Here is a 25,336-nt window from a genome sequence, read left to right as displayed (position 1 = left end):
CTGGCACCCTCTCCCCTCAGGAGCCCGGGATGGTGGTCAGTGCTTCCCTCAGAGGCCCGCACACAGGGGGGTTGGACTCAGGGAGCCTGGCGTGGAAGAGAAGATTCCCATGGAAGATGCTACATTCTTTTTTTTTTTTTTTAAGATTTTATTTATTTACTTGACAGAGATCACAAATAGGCAGAGAGGCAGGTGAGGTTGGGGTGGGGGCGGGAGCAAGCTCCCTGCTGAGCAGAGAGCCCGATGCAGGGCTTGATGCCAGGACCCCGAGATCATGACCTGAGCTTAAAGCAGAGGCTCAACCCGCTGAGCCACCCAGGCGCCCTACACTACAGTCATTCTTAATTGAGCAGTACATATACTACTAGAGCACATAACATTCATTCCTTTATCAACTGGCTTTTTTCAAAGAAATAGTGTATAAAACATGCTTTTTTTGTGTTTCAACGGTGGGCTTTGAACAGGCTGTGATGAAAGAGGTAAGGAGATGTACAGGATTCAGAGATAGAATGCAGTTGGTCAGGAAGCTCCTTGACACTGGTCTCTTCCTTGTAATAGCAACTCGCCAAATGTATTCTCACTCCTGCCAGCAGGGAAAGGAGGCAAACCTGTGCCTGGACGCTCCCTGAAGCACACTTCTCACATGTGGCCAGCAGGTGGCAGTCGCGTGGAAGTGAAGACCGAGAACTGGGACTCGGGTTTCCCAAGGTTCTAGGAGCAAAAAATTATAAAACAAACTTCCTCAGTGCTGACTGCCTTAGAAATAGTCGCATGCTGGGGTGCCTGGATGGCACAGTTGGTTAAGCGAACGATTCTTGGTCTTGGCGCAGGTGATGAGATCAGGGTGGGAAGATCAAGCCCAGTCCCCAGCCCCAAGTGGGCTTAAGACTCTACCTCAGCCCCTGCCCACCACCCCCCACCAAAATAAATCTCAGAAAGGAAAGGAGGGTGGAAGGAGAGAAGGAGAGAAGGAAGGGAGGAAGGGAGGGAGGAAGGGGGGAGGAGGGAGGGAGGGAAATTGTCGCATGCCATCACCACAGTTCCCAGGTGCAACGCGATTTCTAAGTTTCCGTCTGTCCAAAGAATACTGAGCTGCGACCCTATCTCCTATTCACTGTGATTCCCAGGGCAAGTCATTTGTTCAGGGTTTCTTCAGCTCTCAGACAGTGTTAGGGTACGGAGTCGACCACCCCTCAATTAGACAGAGAACACTCTCTATAATGCAAGCCACACTGCGAGGTTTATTTCCAGGTAGCTGGGGTCCAAGTATCTGCCCGGCGCAGCGGGTTTCAACAAGGACCCCGAGCACTCAAAGCCAAGGGTTTATATAGCATTTTCAAGGCACTTCTTCATAGCTAGGTACATATCTTGCGCCCCACTTTGACAGTTTAACTTTGTTTAACCTTTTGCCACCCCGGTGTCACCCTGGAGCCATCCTGGCGGTTAAATGAGATTTAGGTTTAGAAGAAATTTAACTTGGGACGCCTGGGTGGCTCAGTTGGTTAAGCAGCTGCCTTCGGCTCAGGTCATGATCCCAGCGTCCTGGGATCGAGTCCCACATCGGGCTCCTTGCTTGGCGGGGAGCCTGCTTCTCCCTCTGCCTCTGCCTGCCACTCTGTCTGCCTGTGCTCACTCTCGCTTCTCTCTCTATGACAAATAAATAAATAAAATCTTTAAAAAAAAAAAAAAAAAGAAGAAATTTAACTTTATTTACATTTCCTTCTGCCTCAGCCTCCTTCAGTTTTATGGTGTGACCTTAGACCTTGAGGAACTGAGCCATTTGTCTCTGGAAATTGGGCCATTGAAGAGATGGCCTTTTTGTTGTAAATCACCAGGACATTTGCAAACCAAGGGAGATTCCGGTCTTGCAGGATTGTGATCTCTGCAAGTTAATTATTTGTTTTTCCTTAACATTTGGTCCCTGTGGCACCACCACCTAACCGCCCTGGTGGTATATGATTAAGTTGTTTTTTCAGGTTTTAGCTACTTTCTCTTGTCTCAAGTCACGTACGCCCTGCGGGCTGGTTAGGGACACTCAGTAAAAATGGCTTCCCGGCCTTCAGGATGGCCATTCTTATGCTAACCCACTCTTACAGTGCAAGGTGCCTGCTTTTGCTTTGCCAAGATGGCTGTACTTATGTCAGGGCTAGACTCAAGGTGGGTACAGCCTTGTTTTTCTTGGCCTCCACACCTGGAGCTGGTCTCTGGGACTTGTTTTTAAGTCCCCTGGGGGAAGGGGAGCAGGGACAGTTTAAGGGTTAAACAACAAAGTTATTGTTTAACTTCAATGGAAGCCTCTGGCTAAAATAGAAATATAAAATAGGTCCTTACAACAGGTGATCAAGGAACTTTCTTCCCAGGCTGACAGGCTGTGGGTTCTGTGGTTCCTCTTTGGATTGGAGGATTCCCTTCTTCTGCACTGAAGTTTCCATGAGTGTCAGTGGGCCACCCTTTGCCTCTGTTTTGTCTACTGCTGTTCCAGTCAGCACAAAGCACTGTAGCTGACATGGACCCGACCAGTTTGTCAAATGAAAGCGTGGGCCGGTGGAGGGTGGAGCTGCTGCTCAGCCTCCCCTCAGGGCATGACCTCTCCGTGGCTCTCACCCTCCTGATCACACTCTGCCCTGAATACTCGGGTCTCTTCCTTCCCCAACCCAGAACTCTCCTAGTTTCCCCCTCTCTCTCTGGAAACTGCTGCTCAGTCCTTTGTACATTCCCGTCCCTCCACCAGCCCCTTACGTGCAGGTTCTTTTTCTCTCAGGATTCAATCCCAGGTCCCCTGCTCTTCTCTTTCCGTTCTGTGGTACCTCATCTACTCCCACGGTTTTAGGGACCACCGACAGTGACAGAAACACGAGTGGCTGGCCTTTATAAGGTGTCCACTCCACATTAGGTACGCCTCCAGCTCTCTACTCGGTAATCCTCACAACAAGCTGACAAAGTAGGCACAATTGTTATTCCCATTTTGTGGCCTACGGGCAGAGCAGTTGAGTGAACTCTGTCCAGCTCACACTGCTCTCCTGAGCTCCATCTCGTTGTTTCCATTTGCCTTCTGATCATCTTGCCTCGGATGTGACAGACCATGTTCAGAACTGGACGCCTGAGATTCCAGCTCCAAGGTCCCAATCCCAGTGAAAAGCACCCAGTGCTTGGAAATGTAGGTCATTGTCATCTCTTCCTGCTTCCCGCCTCCAACCAACTTCTACCAAGACCAGTCAACTCTAACTCCTTAATATCGTTCAGATCTCCCTTTAGTTCATTCTGTCTCCACTGCTGTAACTTATGTCTCTATATTTCTCACCTCTAAACCAATCTCCATCTCTCTAGCATGGTGCCCACGCTATCTGTCCTCCTCATCCTCCAACGGAGCTGAGGCAGCGGAGCTTAGAAGTGAAGAGTACAAGCTTTGGAATCCAACAGAGTTGTTCTACTTTTTAGCTGATTGGCCTTGGGCAAAATACTCAACATTTTTGAGTCAGTTTCCTCTGAAATGAAAGACAGAGGAGTGCCTGGGTGGCTCAGTCAGTTGAGCATCTGACTGTTAATTTCAGTTGAGGTCATGATCTCAGGGTCGTGGGATCAAGCCCCGCATCAGGCTCCATGCTCAATGCAGAGTCTGCTTGGGATTCTCTCTCTCCCTCTGCCCCTCCCCCTGCTCACCTGTGTGCATGTGCATGCTCTCTCTAAATAATTTTTTTAAATGTTTGAAATGAAAGACAAGAAAAAACACCTGCCCTATAGGGTGGTTGGCACGTGCCAAGTCCTCAGAAGCCAGTCTGTCTCCTCAGGCTTAGCTCTCACTCTGTGACCCAACCCCCCATGTCCCAGCCAGACCTCCCTGCTTGCCTGGCCATAAGGTGGGATGCATTTGCCACATTCTTCATTCCTGTCCCTCCCTTCTCGTCCATGACTTTGCCAGCTCATGTGTCACCATCTCCAAGAGAGCCTTCTCCAGAGTCTCTATCCCCCAGTTCCTCAACTTACCCTCACACCAACCTGACTTCCTTTCTGTTCCCATGGCTCTTACAATACAACAGCATACATACCAGTTTCCTACTCGTATCTGCCATTAAACTGTGTCATCCCTGAGGATAGGGTTTGTGTCTTCGTCGTCCTCATAGCCCTAGCACAGAGGTCTGGCACATGGAAGATGGTGAGTGAGTATTTTGCTAGATAAATGAATGAATCGGGGCGCCTGGGTGGCTCAGTGGGTTAAGCCTCTGCCTTCAGCTCCGTCATGATCTCAGGGTCCTAGGATCGAGCCCCACATGGGGTTTCCTGATCCTCAGGGAGCCTGCTTCTCCCTCTGCCTGCCACTCTCCCTGCTTGTGTTCTCTCCCTCTCTATCTCTTTCAAAACAAATAAATAAAATCTTTTAAAAAAATAAGATAAATAAACCAATGAATTAATCAGTGACTGATCCAATTTAGGACAGTTGGGTGTTGTCAGCAACACAGGCTTTTGGCTAAGCTGCCAAAGACAGTAATCCCCTTTGCTTTCTGAATGGCTCTGCTGTGCTTCCGACCTAGACCAGTGGGTAAAGAATTGTAATTGGCCGGCAGAGACTAGCCCTTTCACTTTGGGGGTAAACATAGACAGCTGTGAATTTTAAAACTCAACCAAAAATGATTCAGTGGGGGCGCCTGGGTGGCTCAGTGGGTTAAAGCCTCTGCCTTCGGCTCAGGTCATGATCCCAGGGTCCTGGGATCGAGCCCCACATCAGGCTCTCTGCTCAGCAGAGAGCCTGCTTCCTCCTCTCTCTTCTGCCTGCCTCTCTGCCTACTTGTGATCTCGGTCTGTCAAATAAATAAATAAAATATTTTTTAAAAAAATAAAAACTTTCTCACCATTTAAAAAAAAATGATTCAGTGAATAAATCTTCATTTTTCTGAGAAGTTTCAATGTTGCAGATATACCAGCAATGAAGGCTTAAGCATTTAGGATAAAGTGAGTAAGCAAAAGCAGATATTTGCCTCCTGGAGAACTTGGTCTTACGTGGGCAGAGAATACCATGTGTGGTCAGGGAAATTTCATAAAAATATTTTCACTCATTCTTTCCACCCCTGATTATTTTGAGTCATTTCTTGCTGCAGGAGAACTCTCTTAAGCATAGGCAAGTGTTTTTCCCGGGTGTCCTGGCAGTAAGGTACTGCCAGCTTGTGGCCTGGAAGGGCCCAACTCCTAAGGTGAGGCAAGGTGTGCTGCGGCTGCCTGGGCCCAGCAGAGTTGGGCATGAGGGTGTGCTGACCACGCAGATCCGAAACCCCACTAATTCAAAAAGAAGGAAGAAAGTTGGGGCGCCTGGGTGGCTCAGTGGGTTAAAGCCTCTGCCTTCGGCTCGGGTCATGGTCCCAGGGTCCTGGGATCGAGCCCCGCGTCGGGCTCTCTGCTCAGCAGGGAGCCTGCTTCCTCCTCTCTCTCTCTCTGCCTGTCTCACTGCCTGCCTGTGATCTCTGTCAAATAAATAAATAAATCTTAAAAAAAAAAAAAAGAAGAAGAAGGAAGAAAGTTTCACAACCAAACAGTAAGAGAACAGGGTGAGAAAGACTTGGGGGTTTCATGCACCAGGCTAGCATCCCAGGCTGCAGTTTGGTCCAAGTGGGAGAATGTTTGGGGAAAGCCAGGGAGGGTCATGAGCTGGTCCCTCTCCCTCTGTGATTCCAAGTTAGAACCGCATCTGTTCAAGCGGAGGCTGGAGTTGGGAGGTGCCACTGGGATTGTGAGGGCTCTCCTGGAAGACCTGGAAGGAAAAGAAAGCCCAGCAGCAAGCAGTAGCTGAACATCCTAGGAAGTGTTTCTTCATGAAGCAGCGGTTTCTGAATCAGGTTGCTCCAGAGAGAAAAGGGGCTGCCGTACAAGGCTCATCCCTGGAATACTAAACCCCAGGAGCGGTTGCGGGGATGTCCTTAAGAGCCCTTCTGCCAGAGAGTAAATCTTTGATTCTGTGATTGGGAAAAACAGGCAGAGAAAAGACTGGCTTTGTGCGGGGCTTCAGGACAGGGCCTCTGTGTGCTCTGTGGCTCTGCAGTGTGGCTGGATGGGACGCTCCCCCCACCCCCACCCCGACCCAGAACTTGAGACAAGGGCAGTCTGAGGGAGGCCTGACTCACCAGCCCAAATTGGTTCTCCTTCCTGCCAAAGAGCACTCTGAGTCCTGGAGAGAAGTCAGCCCCCCTCCTTCTGGGAGTGTTGGCCGCTGGCAATGCTCAGCACCAGGCAGGAGAAGAGTGTATGGAGTCTGAGACCCAGGATGGGGCTGCTGGCTGCCTCTCCAGCCTCTGCCTCCAGGTGAACAGGCCACTCACTGAGCTGCTGGGGACTGTCAGTGACGGTCTTCCGACAAGATTAGAAGTCACCAGCACATGTCTGTGGTTAGGCACCATAGGCATGTTTGTAGTTAAGTTAGTAAAGCTTGCAAGGGCTGCACACAGCCTGTAGACACCCGTTCCATGCGCTCTGCAGATCTGTGCACTCCTATCACTGGCCCCTGGTCCCCTGCGCCTCGTCCCCCACTGCGCAGGAGGGGCTACAGTCCCTTCACCTTTCCGTGCGCCTGCCTTCTCTGCCGCGAGTACTCAGGCGTGTGGCTCAGTTCTAGGCTGACGAGGAAGCATAAGGTCCTGGCTTCCAAGTGTTCTCTCAGAGTTGGCCATGGCGGGGCTGGAAGGATGGCCTTGCGCCATCTCCAGCCTGTGAAGAGGCAGGGCCAGGCACAGTTCCCAGGCTCAGGGCAGACGAGGGCCGCAGCGGGCAGGGCAGAGCCTCTCCTGAGGTCATCTCCCACCAGGCTGGCAGTTTCCACAGTCTTGGGCTGCCATCACCTCAATTGTCTCTAGCGCGCGGGAATGCGGAATCCAGCCAATTCTCTTCAACTTTTATGGACTGGACTGGTTTGAGGCTTGGGGGAGGCAGAGGCGCCTCAGATATGTTTACTGGTGTTCACAGTAGTGGAGAGGCTATTATTGGATGACAGCAGGACTCCATGGTGAGCAAATGGCCAGAGACACAGGACACCTACTCCTCAGTGGTCCAGAGTGGAGGCAGAGGGAGAACAGGCCAGACAAAGCTACTTGAAATCTAGTTGCTGAGGTGAGCCTAGAAGAATAGGTAACAATAGGAACGTGAAGAAGACTCTTTTTTCTGATAATGGTAGGCTAGGAAATTTGGATATTGAGTAGTTTTTAGTCACAACACTTCTGATACCAAATGGGGGGAGGGGATTTCCACACCAAGCAATTGTCCAATTCTCCACAGAATCAGGTACCCTACAATTCAATTCAATTCTGACACTAACTACCCAGAGTTAGCTTCAGACTCCACAGGTTTGGAGACAGTTTGAGACTCCACAACACCTCAAGACTGCCCTTACTTCAAATGCCAGTCACAAGTATTAGGTCCCCATGTTATTCATCCTTCTGTCCAACTTGGCTACAAAGCCAGGGGATTCATGCAAGCCTTCCTCCCTTTCAAGTTCAGTCATTTGCTAGAACAACTCACAGAACTCAGGAAAGCATTTTGCTTAATATTAACAGTTTAGTAGTAGAAGGGAAACAGCTCAGCAACAGGAAAACGGAAGATATGTATAGGGCAAGGTGTGGGTTGGGGGACTGCTCTAGGCACACCACCCTCCCACACTGCAGTGCATTCACCCATCCAGAATTCTCTAGACCTATCATTTCAGGGTTTTTATGGAGGTTTCACTAGGTAGGCATGGTTATTGGTGATTGATGAGCAAATCATTGGCTATTGGTGATTAATTCACTCTCCAGGCCCTCTCCCCTCCCTAGAGGTCAGGAGATTGAGCTAAATGTTCCAATCTTGTAATCATGCCTTGGTCTTTCTACTGATCAGCCCCTAGGCTTCCAGTCAGTTATTTCATTTAACATATAAAGAGTCCTAGTTATTTCATTTAACATATAAAGAGTCCTAGTTATTTCATTTAACATATAAAGGACACTTCACATTCTGGAGATTCCAAGGGTTTTTCCTGAATGTGTACTAAGAGCCAGGGGCAAAAATCAATATCTAGTCACCATCATGCCATAAATATCTAAAAGGAAATTTGTAATCTTCTTAATAATAAAGAGCAGGGGTGCCTGGCTGGCTCAGTCAGCAAAGCATGTGACTCGATCTCAGGGTTGAGAGTTCAAGCCCCACATTGGGCATGGAGCCTACTAAAAAAAAAAAAAAAAAAGAACAGTACAGTAAGCAATTACCAGACCAAAACCTAGGGGAAGGTGAGAACCCAGAAAGATAAGTCCAGCACTCAAACCTGAGGCCACTTTCTGATCCTGAAGAAACTAAGCAGTATCAAATGGCAGGAAAGAAGGTACCCAGGGCCTGCCCCAGGTGGGAGGTGTGATTCCTCAAGCATAAATACATTAAGCTGGGACCCGGGAAGACAAAGCCCTCAAGATAAGGATGAGCCAGAAGTAAGCTGGTTCTCAAATGACCTTGCATGGACTGTACAACCAACTGTGTGGTCCAGGAAACCTCAAGTTTTGAACTTGGACAAAAATGGTTCAGAATAGTTAGAGCCCAGGTAGCCAATAGAAAGGGAAATGCTCTTTGGAAGAAATATCTTCATCCTAGCTCTGAAGTTTTTTCCGGCAATTAATTTTGCAAATATAAGGCCAACCCAGGGACTCCTGGATGGTTCAGTCGAGCATCTGCATTTGGCTCAGGTCATGATTCCAGGGTCTTGGGATTGAGTCCCACATTGGGCTCCTTGCTCAGCTGGGAGCCTGCTTCTCCTTCTACCCCTCCCCCTGCTCATGCTTGCTTTCTCTCTCTCTCTCTCAGATTAAATCTTTTAAAAAATACAACAGCTAAAAGTTATTACTCAATGTACACATTTAACAGTAGAGTAGACACAGATGAAGAGAAAATTAGTAACCTGGAGAGAGGAAGAAAAGTAAGGATAAGAGTGAGAATATCTAATAGAGGCAAAGAGAAAAAAAAAAGAATAGGCAGCACCATTAAGAAGACAATGATGGACAATTGTCAAGAACTGATGAAAGACACCAACCCACAAAAAAGTCTAAAAAAGTTAAATCAAAATAAATCTACACAAAATGACTCAAGTATGTACTATCTCCAAGAAATTCACTTCAAATAAAAGAATATAGGCAGACTGAAAGTAAAAAGATAGAAAAAGATATTTCATGAAAGTACTAATGAAAGGAAAATAGGAGTATCTCTGTTAATATCAGACAAAATAGGGATGCCTGGGTGGCTCAGTCAGTTAAGCATCTGGCTTTGGCTCAGGTCATGATCCTAGGGTTCTGGGATCCAGCCCCACCTCAGGCTCCCTGCTCAGTGGGGAGCCTACTTCTCCCTCTCCCTCTGTAGCTCCCCTTGCTTGTGCTCTCTCTCTCTCTCACTCTCTCTCAAATAAATAAAATCTTTAAACAATAATAAAAGAAAAAGAAATAAAAGGAAAATGAGTAAGTATATTAGAACTCAACATCATCAACCAGTAGGATATAATAGACATTTATAGAACACAACTCTAGGGGTGCCTGGGTGGCTCAGTTGGTTAACCATCTGCCTTCAGCTCAGGTCATGGTCCCGGGGTCCTAGAATCGAGCCCTGTGTTGGGCTCTCTGCTCAGTGGGGAGCCTGCTTCTCCCCCTGCATGCTACTCTGCCTGCTTGCGCTCTTTCTCTGTCAAATAAATAAATAAAATCTTAAAAAAAAAAAAAAAAAAGCACTCGGGGCACCTGGGTGGCTCAGTAGGTTAAGCCTCTGCCTTCGGCTCAGGTCATGATTCCAGGGTCCTGGGATCGAGCCCCACATCGGGCTCTCTGCTCCTCAGGGAGCCTGCTTCCTCCTCTCTCTCTGCCTACTTATGATCTCTGTCAAACAAATAAATAAAATCTAAAAAAAAAAAAAAAAAAGCACAGATCAATATCCATCATCAATATAGATGCAAAAATCCTCAACAAAAGATTAGCAAGTAGGGGGCGCCTGGGTGGCTCAGTTGTTAAGCATCTGCCTTCAGCTCAGGTCATAATCCCAGGGTCCTGGGATCCAGCCCTGCATCTAGCTCCCTGCTCGACGGGAAGCCTGCTTCTCCCTCTCCCACTCCCCCTACTTGTGTTCCCCCTCTCGCTGTGTCTCTCTGTCAAATAAATAAATCTTTTAAAAAAAGATTAGCAAAAAAAAAAAAAAAAGATTAGCAATTAGGGTTCAGCAATATGTAAAAAGAATCACACACCATGACCAATTGGAGTTTTTTCCAGGAATGCAAGGTTGGTTCAATATTCAAAAAAGTCAATCAATTTAATCTACCAAATTAACAGGCTAAAAAAGAAAACTTACATTATTACATAATCAGTGCAGAAAATGCATTTGACAAAGTCAGCACCTGTTGATGATAAAAACCCTCAGGAAAATAGAACTAGAAAACTTCCCCAACTTGATTAAAAAAAAAAAAATCTACCAAAAATCTACACCTAACTTTATACTTAATAGTGAAACATTGAACACTTTGCCCCTAAGTTCAGGAACAAGCCAAGAATGTCTACTGAAGGATTACTACTAGCAAAAGAAAAACGATCCTAGTAGACAATTCTCTACAGGTTTGTCATGTTTCTGTGTGTCTTTTAAGTAAAATACCGACTGCTCTTTGTCCCAGACTATCTTTTCAAGGATATTGATGAGCAAACAGTTTTGGAAAATAAATATATTTCCCCCTTTAGAGCAAAAGGCAGGCATGCTTACTGACTGTAACATTTAGGTTCTCTGAGATAAGTGTTTCTCATTGTAGTGCACACCACTATACAAGCAGGCATCCATGTGTGTTACCCCCAGAGGACTTGAGGGCAAAAGAATTTGATCCAGAAAAGTCACATAATCAATATGAAGAATATAAAAAAAGACACCACTAAAAATGCTACACACATTAAAATGATAAAAAGATATCATGAAATTATTTCAATGTTTGAAAATGTAGATGAAAACTACTAGAAATTATAACCTACCAAAATGGACTTCTGAAGAAAGAGAAAACATAAATAGTCCTCTAACCATTAAAAAAAAATCAGCATTTTGAAAAAGATTTTATTTATTTGACAGAGAGAGACACAGAGAGAGAGGGAACATAAGCAAGGGAAGTGGGAGAGGGAGAAGCAGGTTTTCCACTGAGCTGGGAGCCAGATGAAGGGCTCAATCCCAGGACCCCAGGATCATGACCTGAGCTGAAGGCAGCTGCCCAACCGGCTGAGCCACCCAGGTGCCCTGAATCAGTATTTCTTTTCTAAAATCAGCTTTAGAGAATTCTATCAGACATTCAAGATAAAATTCTTGTCTTACAGAAACTCTTGTCAAGATTAGAAAAAGAGAATACAAACCCCAACTCATTTTCTAAGGTTAGCCTAATCTTTTTTAAGGTTAGCCTAATCTTAATATAAAAATCCATCAATGATAGCATGCAAAAGAGAAACTATACACCAATCTTACTCATGAAGATAGCTGCAAAAACTCTACACAAAATATTAGCAGATTGAATCTAGCAGCATATGCCAGGGATAATATGTCATCTAGAAATGCACATATATCATCTTAATAGGAAATAAGTCTAAAAATTTAATGTCTGTCCAATAAGAGATATCTACAAAAAACTGTGACAAGTGCCATACCTAACAGATGAAACATTGGAAACTTCTCCTTTGAGCTCAGAAATGAGGCAAACTTGCAAACACTCCTCTCCCCAGAAATCTTTAGTAAAAGGGGACACATTTAAATCTGAAGAGATACCAGAGTGTACTTAGCTTATGTTTGCCACTTTTTCTGTAATTAACTAGTTCTCCAAGACTGGTGTCTGTTCCTATGCTGCGGTGCTACTGCTAGGAAAATTTGTGAAAGGGATTTTTGGAAAAGACATATGTTGGTCCAAGAAAACAAGGAAATGTGCAGTTTTTAACAGAAATGTAGTAGGGAGGATGGCACCCATGGGTATGCAAATGAGCCCGCTGGGTGAGATGGTAGGGTTGGCCAGTAGCGCAGGGTCACAGCTGCCCCACCCACTGCTCCGAGTGGGAGGGGTCCAAAACATTTTTTTAAGGGGCCATGGGTGGCTTAGCTGGTTAAGTATGGGATTCTCTGTTTCACCCCAGATCACAATCTTTTGGGTTGTAGGATCCACCTGCCTTACGTTCCTAGATCTCTGAGAATGCTTGAAAGATACTCCTGCTCACTCTGATTCCTCTTAACTCATGCGTGCGCTCTAAGCAAGTCTTTTATCCTCTTAACTCGTGCGTGCGCTCTAAACAAGTCTTCTAGAACAATACTTACAGACTTGGGGCGGGGGGGGGAACAGCATATCTTAAAACGTTGCTCAACCCTAGGAAGCCTTGGAATCCCAAAAAGCACTGTTGCTTAACTGTTAAGTTAAAGTCTTACTACTTCTTTATCAAGACAAGAACCTATTTTTTCTTATTTATTTATTTGACAGAGAGAGATCACAAGTAGGCAGAGAGAGAGGAAGGGAAGCAGGCTCTCTGCTGAGCAGAGAGCCCGATGGGGGACTCGATCCTAGGACCCCAAGATCATGACCTGAGCCGAAGGCAGCGGCCTAACCCACTGAGCCACCCAGGCGCCCCAAGACAATAACCTATTTTTGACACAAACAGTTAGCCTTACTTAAGTAAGGCCTCCAAAAATTGCACTATCAATTCTCTAATGTTTCATTCCGCAAACACTCTTTTGACATTTACGCCAAAGAGCCAATTAAAGCAGAAAAGAAACACTATATGAAAAAAATCTGCGCCCATCCTCACGGATACTGGCTGATCCCCCAATGCTTGCGGTGCCTTTACACCTACCGGCAAACGCTTTTCTTCCATGGCAGAGAATTATCTCAAGCATATCCTTACTGGGCAAAACTTTCCTGACAGGGACATAAAAGGTTAATTTTCACTATTCGAAGAGATATTAGTGGTAATAGTTCCCATGTGTCTATTATGAGTCCTGGTATGTAAATGAGCTAGTCAGGGAACTGCGCTTCCCCGACGTCTTAGCTTCCCCAACGTCTTAGCTCCCCCTAGCTCCCCCTAGCTCCCCCTAGCTCCCCCTAGCTCCCCCTAGCTCCCCCTAGCGTAGAGAGGCCCCCCCGCACCTGACTACCCAGCTGGGCAACAGCATGTTTTGTCTTTTCTGTCTTCCATGTAGCAAGCATGTGAGTTTAAAATAACACTTATCCCAGTGTCCCATCACTTGACCAACTTCCCCTGCCCTCTTCCAGCTCTGTCTTTGTGATTTCCTCTTGACAAAAATATTCCTGGAGCAAAAGGCGTTTAGGGCAGCCTTGCCCAAAGACTGGGGTAATGCTGAAACGAATAAATGGCTGGAAAGTATCTCTAGGAAAACCCCCCTCCATAAACTCTAGTTCCTTCCTCCTTCCTAAACAAGTGTTTCCTTTATGCTCCCACATCCTTCCTGGCCATAGTATCTTAACTAAAGTGCTTTATCTCTATGCCTCGTTTCCTGGGACCTATAATGGGTTAACGAGACAGTGTCATTGCAAAGCAAATCTCTTTTGGTTATGGTGAGCTTCAATGGGATGCTGTGTGGAAAGCCTAGGGAAAGAAGGGATCCATATATGGTTTGTCAGAAACTACTGCAGTCTACCCGGCTTCAACCCTCTCACTCTATGCCACACATCCTCCACCCACTTGCTCTGTCTCCCTCCCTCCTGGGTCTTGTCCCATCCTTTCTCCCCTTGAAGACCTAGCCCCTCCCACCTCCGTGACACCTCAATGGGGCCTCCAGCTCTGACAGCCTCTTAGTCTCCTTGATGGGTAGGCTCACCGTCCAACCTTTCTTCCTCCCTCTGTAGGTAGTTCTGTGAAGGGAGAGTGAAGGGAATGAGGCTCGACCCCCTCCTCCTCCTCTTAGCCCCAGATCCAGCAGGACTGTGGTGTTGCCTCCCCAGCTTCTCCCACACACATCTTGCACGGTGCTGGCCAGTAAAAGGTGCTAGGAAAAGTGCAGGAAGGGGATGGGGGTAAAAGGAAGCAACTTGGTTCAAGGGGGTCTTTGCTTGCTTGGTGGGGGTGGGGGCGGTTTGGAGCGTCAGGCCTCCCCAGGGCCTCTGCCCTTCAACAGCCATCGAGCTGATCAAGGACCTGGTCAGCTACGACGTGTGCCAGACCCTGCTCAAGGGCCTGGTGGAGCTGCTGATACCGTCCGTCAAGGAGACCAGAAAACTGCAGCCCAAGATCCTCAACGGTAGGGAGTCGCTCAGATTGAGGCTGGAGGGGGGTGGTTGGGATGCAGGTCCTCCCGCCTCACGGCGGCCCCCTCCGCCAGACTCCTTGGTTCCCCAGCTCACCGCCCACCTGCCGGTGTTCTTGCAGCAGGCCGCGGCGGCCAAGGCCATCGGGTAAGCGGGCAGGGGGAATGGGGATGGGGGTGGAATGCGGCAAGCCAGCTGGCGGGGCCCGCGGGGCCCGGAGGGGCTCGGGCCGCCCGGCGCCAGAGGGTCCCAAGGGCTCGCCGCCGCCCGAATTCCCGGCCCAGGGTCCTGGCGCGCAGCAACACGAGCATCGCGGAGGAGATGCTGCACCTGCGCGTGGTGCACGGCCTGTTAGCCGCCATGGGCAACTCGGACCACTGCAACAGCCAGCGGCAGGCCAGCCTCACGCTGGAGGTGAGCGGCGGGGCGGCGGGTGGGTGGGCCCCAGGCGAGGGCACCGCAGTCACCCCGCCGCCCCGCCCGCCGTCGCAGTACTTCGTGCAGATGTTCCCGGTGGTGGAGGAGCACGTCCGCCGGTCCATGGGAGAGGAGCTCTACCAGCTCTTCCTTGTAAGCGTCCCCGCCCCCAAGGGTCGGGGCCCCACCGGAAGGTGCCGCCTCCACAGCGTCCCTCCCCCGGGCCACACCCCCTACGCCCGCTGCGCCCGGGGGCCGGCCGCTGGAGGGACCTCCCCGGCTTGGGCTCCTCCCCACCTCCCGGCGTGGTTCCGTTCCCTTCCCGGCCCTTCCGGTCAGCCTCAGAGCCCGCCGCAAGCGTCCGCCCCGCGCCTACGTCCAAGTCCAGACTGCCCTGGGACCCCAGCAGGTGCCCCTTGCTCCTGTCCTCAGAGCAATGCCGAGGACTTGTACATGAAAATAGATAGCATTCAGGCGGACATCTTGGCGGCCAACAAAGTCAATGTTTCCAAAGGTAAGTGGGGGAGGGAGGGGACCTGGAGCAGAGGTGCAGCGGGCACCCAGACTCAGGCTCGCCTTTCTTGCTTCCAGTATTACACCAAAGTGGCGTCCCCCGCAGCAACACGACCTTTTATCTTGAAGCTCATGACAAGGATCAGATGGATTACATCTCATACTTCCAGAAGGAGGATATGGAGGGAAAGGAGTAACAGAGCCTCTGAGGCAATCCATAAAGGTCCGGGCTGTGTTTCAGGAAGCCTGGGAGAAGAATCCTGGGGTCACGCTCACGGTGACCCCACTGGCCCTAGGTGGGAGGCTGAGGGTTGGGCCTGCCTGTAGGGGAGAGGGAGAGCTGCCTGCTGGCAAGAATTCAATAAATAGTCTTGCTATCTGTCCTCTCTGTAGCGGGGAGGGGGAAATTAAATAAGAGCTTTGTTGGGCCGGGGTGCCTCTGCTCATCCAGCTTGCCCGGATGGAAGGAACATCAACGTTCTGGAAGATTTAAGGACATAGCCTGAGGAGAGACCCTCACCTCTGCTTCCTACTGGCGGTCCCCTGCACACTCACCTGCTTGTTCTCCGGTTACTTCCTCGTTCTCTTTTGCGGATTCATCCTCTCAACCCAGCTTCTTTCAAACTGGAGTGACCTTGAGGCTCTTTATTTTTTCACCCTGTTGATCTCATCCAGTCCCTAGACTTTAAATGCCATTTATATGCCATTGACTCCCACATGTCCATTTCCAGTTAAATCTTTCCACCTCTTTGTGTCCAAAACTGGACTCCTGATCTGTGCCACCCTCCCCAGCTCGACTGATGCCAACTCATTCTTTCTGCCACTCAAAACAAAATAGCATTCTCCTTAATGTTTCTCTTCAACATCTGCATCCCGTTCTGTTGATTTTACCTTCCAAATATATCCAGAATTCAACCAAATCTCTCTACTCTGTTGCTAATACCCTAATCTGAGCCACCGTTGTTTTTCCTGCTTTGTTTTTCCACCATTGTTTAAACTTCCCTAGAGGCCTTTCTACCCCATTCTCTTTTCAATACAGCAGCCAGGATAGTCTTTTCTTTTCTTTTTTTTTTTTCTTTTTTTTTTTTCTTTTTTTTAAGATTTTATATATTTGAGAGCAAGAGAGCACAAACAAGGGGATGGGGCAGGGGGAAAGGGAGAAATGGGCTCCCAGCTGAGCAGGGAGCCCCATGTGGGGCGATCATGACTTGAGGGGAAGGCAGACACTTAACCAACTAGCCACCCAGGCGCTCCCCAAGGTAGTCCTTTTAAACTTAGATTCTGTTACTGCTGAAAACCTTGCAGGGATCTCCATTTCAAGAACAGTAAACCTAAATCCCTTCCTGTGGCCTGCAGAGAGGGCCAGAGGCAGTCTAGTCTCCCATGATCTCTGAACTGTCTCCTAATTTTCTCTTCCTCCTTCACTGGATAGTATAGCTATATGGTTCTTAGAACCTATAGTTCTTGTCACCTCAGCTATATAGCTACATGGTGAACTCCCTCACCTTGCAACTCTATACAAAAGTCACCGTCTCAGTGAGGGCTGCTAATACTACCACGGCATATACTCTGGTCCCCAAGCCCCTTATGCTGCTATTTTTTTTTTCCCACAACACTTACTACTTTGCATATGGTCTCTCTCTCTACCTGTATGTAAGCTCAACTGAGGGGTATTTTTGTTCTTTACTAATACATCCCAAACACTGAGAAAAATGCTTGGCATGCCCGTGTTAATGACCGAGGTAATTGTGAGGAAATTGTCGTCAAATCAGAGGAAATGAAGTCAGATAGCAGTAATTCTGCAGGTGGCCACAAGAGGGCATCATCGGTTCCTGATAATGTTAAATCTAAGACCGCCCAGACTTTCCCTCAAACTGACTGAGCTTTGAGAGAAAAGTTAACAAAATATATAGTTAAGCTTTCATAAAGGTAAGTGGTTTTTCTGTTTTTTTTTTAATAATTTTTTTTTAATTTTATTTATTTGACAGAGATCACAAGTAGGCAGAGAGGCAGGCCGAGAGAGGAGGAAGCAGGCTCCCTGCAGAGCAGAAAGCCGGATGCGGGCTCCATCCCAGGACCCTGAGATCACGACCTGAGCCGAAGGCAGAGGCTTAACCTACTGAGCCACCCAGGTGCCCCTGGTTTTTGTTTTAAAGAAGTGTTTTTTGGGGCACCTGGGTGGCTTAGTGGGTTAAAGCCTCTGCTTTCGGCTCAGGTCATGATCCCAGGGTCCTGGGGTCGAGCCCCACATCGGGCTCTCTGCTCAGCAAGGAGCCTGCTTACCCCTCTCTCTCTCTCTGCCTGCCTCTCTGCCTACTTGTGATCTCTCTCTGTCAAATAAATAAATAAAATCTAAAAAAAAAAAAAGTGTTTCTTTGTAGTCTTCAGATGGCCTTTGTTTGTAGAATGATGATAAAAAGGTACCCTAGAAATTTTTTGGAAATTTGAATAATCGGAAAATCCAAAAATCTGGAAGCCACTGTTCTAAGATGACCATAGTTTAATAAAATAATGGAGGGGTGGCTGGGTGGCTCAGTCGTTAAGCGTCTGCCTTCGGCTCAGGTCATGATCCCAGAGTCCTGGGATTGAGCCCGGCATTGGACTCCCTGCTCTGCAAGGAGCCTGCTTCTCCCTCTCCCACTCTCCCTGCTTGCGTTCCCTCTCTTGCTGTTTCTCTCTGTCAAATAAATAAAATCTAAAAAAAAAAAAAAAAATACACATTACATGGGATTTATTAATACATATTTCCCCCACTGTTTACAAGTTCAAAGCTACAAAAAGTTGAAAGAAAAATACAGTGAATAGGGTTCCTGGATGACTCAGATGGTTGGGTGTCCGCCTTCGGCTTGGGTCATAATCTAAAGGTCGTGGGATGGAGTCCTGCATCAGGCTCCCTGCTCCTCGGAGAGACTGCTTCTGCCTTTGCCTCTCTCTATCTCTGTCTCTCATGAATAGAAAAGTAAAATCTTTTTTTGAAAATGCAGTGAATACCTGTATACCTGTCACTCATGGACACATTTACATTCTCTCTCTGTTTACTGAACCACTGGAAAATTTCAGTTATTGAGGCACATGGCTGGCTCAGTCGATAGAGCATGCAGCTCTTGATCTCATGGTCCTGAGTTCAAGCTGCACATTCAGAGTAGAGATTACTTTTTATTTTTTATTTTTTTAAAAGATTTTATTTATTTATTTATTTGACAGACAGAGATCACAAGTAGGCAGAGAGGCAGGCAGAGAGAGAGAGAATGTGAGGAGGAAGCAGGCTCCCTGCTGAGCAGAGAGCCCAATGCAGGGCTGGACCCCAGGACCCTGAGATCATGACCTGAGCGGAAGGCAGAGGCCTAACCCACTGAGCCACCCACGCGCCCTCTCAGTCTTTTTTTAAGTAAAAAAATAAATTTATTTAGATTTATTTTAGAGTGTGCATGAGTGGGGGAGGGGCTGAGAGAGGCAGAGAAGCAGACGCCCCTGAACTCATAGCTGGATGGGGGGACTCCATCCCAAGATGCTGAGATCAAGACCAAAACAGAAACCAAGAATAGGAGACTTAACCGACTGAGCTACCCGGGTGCCCCCGACCTTGAACTTTAAAAGTTTTATTGGGGGGACGTCTGGGTGGCTCAGTGGGTTAAAGCCTCTGTCTTCGGCTCAGATCATGATCCCAGGATCCTGGGATCGAGCCCTGCATCAGGCGGGGAGCCTGCTTCCTCCTCTCTCTGCCTGCTTCTCTGACTACTTGTGATCTCTATCAAATAAATAAATAAAATCTTTTTTTACTGGGGGATGGGGGGTACACCTGGGTGACTCAGTGGGTTAAGGTCTCTGCCTGCGGCTCAGGTCATAATCCCAGAGTCGAGGGATCAAGCCCTGAATCGGGCTCCCTGCTCACGGGGAACCTGCTTCCCCCGCTATCTCTGCCTGCCTCTCGGCCTACTTGTGGTCTCTTTCTCTGTCAAATAAATAAATAAAATGTTTAAAAAAAAAAGTTTTGTTCAAAACCTCAGCAAAAACGACTAGGAAATATTACGTAGAAAACATGTTTTAGGTGACTGCTGCACACCCACTTCGGGCAAAACACAGAAACCAACTCAAGTTAATTAATCCGTTAATCTCCCACCTACAAACACCATAAATTAAAAAAGCATAAGTTCTTAATACGAACATTATCAACAACAACAAAAAGTGCCGAATAAATGTTCCAAAACCAAATCTGACTTTTCACACACATTAGTAAGCCCTGCAAACGCAAGGCCTCAAAAAATTGGGTAAACACTCAGAATTGTTCCTCTCCACGGAAATCTTTAGTAAAAGGCGAAAGATTTATACGATCTGAAGAGAAACCAGAGTATGCCTGACAAACCGCTCACACAGCCCTCGGGTGACTGTCACTCCTAGAACAGCAATGGTAATTACTTATCCAAAAGAGCCACGGACATCTGCCTTTATCTCAGTCAATTCTGTGATAGCATTCTGATTTCTGGAGGGGGGAAAAAAAGTCGAAAGAAAAAGAAAAATCTAGCCGTTTTAAAATAAGAAATACCATGGGTGCAGGGCATTGTGGGTATGTAAATGACGCTTAGTCACCACTCTCCGGTTGCCGGAAATTCCTTAGTTCGTTTTCCTGCTAGGCCTAGAGCCACCACCTGGGGGCAGGGCAGAAGCCAGATTTGCAGGGAAGTAAGACGCCCGATTCAGTCTCATTTTATTTTTTTGTTTTCATTTTGTTTTATAATTGACACTCCAAGGTAAAATTTATCTTGAATTAAAAATTAAATTTGACCTTTTTTAAGTCTTTAAAATAATTGTCTTCATCCATTCATTCAACAAAGATGTATTGAACACTGTGTCAAACCTTGTGCTGGGCCTCAGGAATGTATGGTGAGCAGGGATTACAGAATGTTCAGTGACACATGGGCCAAGCGTGGAAGAATTCATCAAAGCAGGATGGTGAGCGCATTCAGGGCAGCACCATAAGCAGTCTGAGCCGGGGTAGTGAAAAGGCAAGTGGCTAAGGACCAAGGACCTGATTTTTTTTTTTAATTTATTTGACAGAGATCACAAGTAGGCAGAGAGGCAGGCAGAGAGGGAGGGGAGGAAGCAGGCTCCCTGCTGAGCAGAGAGCCCGATGCGGGACTCGATCCAAGCACGCTGGGATCATGACCTGAGCCGAAGGCAGAGGCTTTAACTCACTGAGCCACCCAGGCGCCCCCAAAGACCTGATTTTGATGGGCCTTCAATGCCAAGCAAAGACCTTCGACTCACCTTGAGGGCCGTGGGCAGCAACTGAAACTCTTTAAAGGACAACGTGATCAGATTAGTGGTTTGAAGCAGCATCAGCATCACCTGGTGTTATTGGTGTTACGAGTTGAATTGTGTCTTCCCAAATTCATTTGTTGAAGTCTTTACTCCCGGTATCTCAGAGTGTGACTATTTGGAAATAGGGTCATTCCAGGTGTAATTAGTTAAGTTGAGGCTTCCAGAACTGTGTAGACATTTCTGTGGTTTAAGCCACCCAGTCTGGGGTGCTTTGTTATGGAACTCTAGAAAATACACCTGGGTACTTGCTAGATATGCAAATTATCAGGCCCCACCCCCAGGCCTACGGAATCAGAAAAGCCGGGGGCGGAGGAGCGGGGGAAGAGCCCAAGCGTCTGGGTGAACAATCCTCGCGTGATTCTGATGCGGGCTATATTGCGAACCACACTGAACACCCACCACTCCGGCTCAAGTTTGAACACCCGCTCAGTTCGGAGAGTATAGCCAGCAAGAAAGCCAGAGAGAAATAAATGATGGCCCAGACTGCCCTAGGAAGGAAGGCAAGGGGAGGAGAGGCAATCCACTCAGATCCCTGGAGCACAGTGGCAGGGGCGGCTGGGTGGCTCGGTCTATTAGGCGTCTGCCTTCCGTTCAGGTCTGGATCCCAGGGTCGTGGGATCCAGCCCCACACTGGGCTTCTTGCTCAGCAGTGAGTCTGTTTCTCCCTCTCCTTCTGCCCCTCCTCCTGCTCGCTCGCTCTCTCTCAAATAAGTAAAAATCTAAAACACACAGTGGTCTACGTGTGCAATTAATTAGGAAGGCTGGGGGGAAACTAGGAGGGTGTCCCAAAACGAAACCAAGGGCGGAAAGACGTTTCAGGAAGGGAGTCGTCCCTTCTGTCCCATACGGGAGATAGGGCGGCAAGGTCCACAGGCTTCCCCAGCCGGGCAGTTGCCGGCGACCTGGCCAGAGGGGTTTCCAGGGAGCTGGGAGCTGGCGGGTGAGCGGAGGTCAGGAAGCAGGCGGGCGGCGCAGACAGCTCTAGGGACAACGCTGGCCCTGAAAAATGAAGAGACCAGGAAACGGGTTCTGGAAAGGCGGGAAATCTGCTCGGCGGGGAGCCTGCTTCCCCCCCCTCTCTGTCTGCCTACTTGTGACCTCTCTGTCAAATAAATAAAATCTTTAAAAAAAAAAAAAGTGACATGTTTCAGAATGCCTGGGTAGCTCAGTCCGTTAAGCGTCTGCCTTCAACTGAGGTCATGATCCCGGGGTCTGGGGATCCAGTCCCATATCAGGCTCCTTGCTCATTTGAGAGTCTGCTTCTCCCTCTGCCTGGGTCTTCTCCTGCTTGTGCTCTCTTGCTCTCTATCTCTCTCTCTCGGCAAAAAAAAAAAAAAAAATCTTAGAATTTTTTTTAAAAAAGTGACATGTTTCTTTTGTGCTAATATGACTCCTCTGAATGACCTAACTAGATTAACTGGTCACTAGTAATTTGGTTACCAGGCAAATTGAGCCCACAAGAAAGGAAGCCAATATTTAAATTACCAGGTTATTGTCTGACCCATTTAGATTTATTTTCAACATAAGCATATAAACTCAATGCGAGATGCCTAACTAAAGCAAGCACCAGCAAAAAAACCAAGGTAGTTTTTCTTCTTCTAAGGTTTAGGCTTTGCCCAGAATTCCTTATACATGAACTAGCCCATACCTAGGGTCATTGCTCCTACAACAAAGCCTTGGGCTGCCATATGCACGTGGATCAGGTGAACAGACATTTTAGTATTTCCCCCACTCTTCAGTTTATGTAATCCATATACAACAATTGTTGCAAACCCCACCATTCCAATGGGAACAAACGGTGCCTCTCTAGCTTTTCGGATAAGTTTAGATCCCTGATCTTCATCATACGAAGGAAAAACATCTGTGCCAGTTGACAGAGTGGAGGAAGAATCCTCCTACCATGACAGGACTTAGGCTCTAACTCATCATGTGACTCTTGATCTTGGGGTTGTGAGTTCAAGCCCAACATTGCACAGAAAGATTACTTAAAAAAGAAAAGATAAATACCAATGAATATGGAAAAACATATGCACAAGTGATTATTTTTAATAATGCAGTATTATTTTTTAGAAGATTTATTTATTTATTTGATGGGTGAGTGGAAGGGCAGAAGGTCTAGAGAGAACCCTGAAGCAGACCTCCCAGTGAGCATGGAGCTGGATGTGGAGCTTGATCCCAGGATCCCAAGAGTTCATGATCTGAGCTGAAAGGAAGTCAGCAGCTAAACGGACTGAGCCACCCAGGCACCCCAGATGCAGTATTATTTGTAAAAGCAAAATGCTGCTAAATAATTTAAATTCCTACCTACAGGGACTGTTTATAGTTTATCTGCACAGCGGAGTAGTATGAGGCCCCCCCCCACAAAAAAGGAGATCTCTAAAGACTGATATTGAACAATTTCCAGGATACATTATTGGGTGATTCAGGTAAGGTGAGGTGTATCTTTTGTTAAGGGAAATAAACTAGGGGCGCCTGGGTGTCTGAGTCAGTTAAGTGCCTGTCTTCAGCTCAGGTCATGATCTCCAGGTCCTGGGATCAAGCCCCATGGCTCCCTGCTCAGCAGGAAGTCTCCTTCCTTCTCTCTCTCTCTCCCTTTGCCCCTCCTCCCTGCTTGTTCTCTCTCTGTGTCTCTCAAATAAAATCTTTTCCATTTTTTTATTTAAAAAAATTTTATTTTTATAAAATCTTTTTTTTTTTTTTTTTAATGGGGGTGCACCTGGGTGGCTCAGTTGTTAAGTGGCTGCCTTCAGCTCAGGTCACAATCCCAGGGTCCTGGGATCGAGGCCTACATCGGGCTCCCTGCTCAGCGGGGTGCCTGCTTCTCCCTCTGCTGCTCCCCTGCTTGTGTTCCCTCTCTCTCTCTGTCTCTCTCTGCCAAATAAATAAATAAAATCTTAAAAAAAAAAGGGAAATAAGCTATGTGTTTGTTTGTCATTATTATAATTATTATTTCCAAACAGAATCACGGATTAAACCAGAAACTAATGAACACAGGGTAAGAGGGAATGAGGTGGAAAGGATGAGGACCAGAGTGACTTCTCTGAGTTTATATATTTTTATGGTTTCAGTAGGCAGCTAAAAGACTACATTTCCCAGCCTCCCTGGATTCTTATAATCACCATGTGACTAAGTTCAAGTTAAAGTAGAGGTGGAAATATTATAAGTAGATGTAAATGAAAGTATCCTAAGTCTCTGTAAAGTATTTCTGAGACTATGGGGGGGGGGGTATGTGGTATGGTAAGCACTGCCTGATGAATCACAGACCTGTACCCTGAAACAAATAATACATTATAGGTTAAAAAAAAAAAAAAAGTATTTCTGAGACTTTGAACAGGATGGAGTAACTCTTCCTTTACCTTTCTTTTACCTGCTTCCTGAGCAGGGGGCTGGGAGGTGGACGATGGCTGTAATGTCAGCAAACATCTTCCTGTGAGAATTGGGGTAAGGAGACCTGATTTGTATCATTTGCCCATTTTTGTGGGTGTAAATATTCCCACCATACCTGATTTCGAGATACCATCTCGAAGTCACTAAAGATGGAGTTGAGAAGAGATACACACATGAAGTGGTCAGCCCCAGCCATAAGCAGGTGGGTCATGTGTACATCGAAGGCCATGTGTAGCCGCAAGGGCAATAATTCGGTAAGGGATACACAAGATAAAAAGATGTAAAATGTGGGTCCCTGGGTGGCTCAGTCAATTAAGTGTCTACCTTCAGTTTAGGTTGTGATCCGAGGGTCCTGGGATGGAGTCCCACATTGGGTTCCCTGCTTGGTGGGGAGTCTGCTTCTCCCTCTGCCTCTGCCTCCCTCTCTCTGTCTCTCATGAGTAAAATAAAATCTTTTTTTAAAAAGATGTAAAAAGTGACATCAAAAATGTAAAATGTGGTAGGTCGGCGAGAGTAATAATGCTGAACAGTGGGATCAAACAAGTTATCAACTTATAACATTATTCTAGAGAGAAGTTATTGTATGTAAGCCTCTTTCTTTTTAATACAAGGGAACAAATCCACTTTATTTTTTTTTAATATTTTATTTATTTATTTAACAGACAGAGAGAGATCACAAGTAGGCAGAGAGGCAGGCAGAGAGAGAGAAGGGGAAGCAGGCTCCCCACTGAGCAGAGAGCCCGACGCGGGGCTCAGTTCCAGGACCCCGAGATCATCACCTGAGCTGAAGGCAGAGGCTTAACCCACTAAGCCATCCAGATGCCCTACTTTTCTTTTTTTTAAGATTTTATTTATTTATTTATTTATTTATTTATTTGAGAGAGAGAGAGAGGGAGAGAATGAGAGAGAGAGCATGACAGGAGAGAGATCAGTGGGAGAAGCAGACTCCCTGCCAAGCAGAGAGCCCGATGTGGGACTCGATCCTGGGACTCCAGGATCATGACCTGAGCTGAAAGCAGTCGCTTAATTTTCTTTCTTTTTTTTTTTTTTTAAGGATTTTATTTATTTATTTGACAGGCAGAGATCACAAGCAGGCAGAGAGGCAGGCACAGAGAGAGAGAGGAGGAGGCAGGCTCCCTGCTGAGCAGAGAGCCCGATGCGGGGCTTGATCCCAGGGCCCTGGGATCATGACCTGAGCCAAAAGCAGAGGCTTTAACCCACTGAGCCACCCAGGTGCCCCGGCAGTCGCTTAATTGATTGAGCCACCCAGGCACCCCCACACTTTATTTCGATAATAAACTTTTCAATAAGTTTGAATCCTTGAGGGGTAAAGCATCCCATGGATTCTGTGTCCAATGACCACAGCCAGAAGATTGCTTTGGAATTTGGCATGAATCATGCCACTGTTTCCATGGGCCCCAATTGTCCTTTCCCCAGATTACTCAGGTTTTGTTTTGTTTG

At 47.2% G+C, this 25,336-nt stretch overlaps 1 protein-coding gene, 1 long non-coding RNA gene, 1 other non-coding gene and 1 pseudogene across 7 annotated transcripts in view; 1 reads left to right on the top strand and 3 right to left on the bottom strand.

Moving 5' to 3' along the window:
• Positions 1-15,548, top strand: part of ARMH1 (armadillo like helical domain containing 1) — a 54,127-nt gene extending 38,579 nt beyond the window's left edge. For all 4 annotated transcript variants that reach the window (XM_047725679.1, XM_047725682.1, XM_047725681.1 and 1 more), the window contains exons 7-12: positions 14,110-14,232; positions 14,314-14,386; positions 14,524-14,653; positions 14,732-14,809; positions 15,089-15,170; positions 15,248-15,548. In XM_047725679.1, the coding sequence (XP_047581635.1) occupies positions 14,110-14,232; positions 14,314-14,386; positions 14,524-14,653; positions 14,732-14,809; positions 15,089-15,170; positions 15,248-15,366 (605 nt within the window). In that variant the 3' untranslated portion in view covers positions 15,367-15,548. The remainder of the gene's footprint in view (positions 1-14,109; positions 14,233-14,313; positions 14,387-14,523; positions 14,654-14,731; positions 14,810-15,088; positions 15,171-15,247) is intronic.
• Positions 245-20,733, bottom strand: LOC125097729 (uncharacterized). Of its 2 annotated transcripts, none has more exons than XR_007126596.1 (3): positions 20,435-20,733; positions 6,111-7,095; positions 245-711 (listed from the first exon to the last, which is right to left on the bottom strand). It is a non-coding gene; the product is annotated as an uncharacterized LOC125097729 (long non-coding RNA). The 2 variants fall into 2 exon arrangements; XR_007126595.1 differs by lacking the exon at positions 20,435-20,733 and adding an exon at positions 13,813-14,972.
• Positions 19,406-19,521, bottom strand: LOC125099431 (U5 spliceosomal RNA). Its single transcript, XR_007127160.1, has one exon. It is a non-coding gene; the product is annotated as a U5 spliceosomal RNA (small nuclear RNA).
• Positions 20,734-22,086: 1,353 nt separating the features above from the next.
• On the bottom strand, positions 22,087-24,104 carry LOC125097402 (HIG1 domain family member 1A, mitochondrial-like; annotated as a pseudogene).
• Between the last annotated feature and the right edge of the window lie 1,232 nt (positions 24,105-25,336).

The sequence above is a fragment of the Lutra lutra genome, chromosome 4 (genome assembly GCF_902655055.1).
Source record: "Lutra lutra chromosome 4, mLutLut1.2, whole genome shotgun sequence".
NCBI classification, from domain to species: domain Eukaryota; kingdom Metazoa; phylum Chordata; class Mammalia; order Carnivora; family Mustelidae; genus Lutra; species Lutra lutra.
This window is presented reverse-complemented; position numbering and strand designations above follow the sequence as displayed.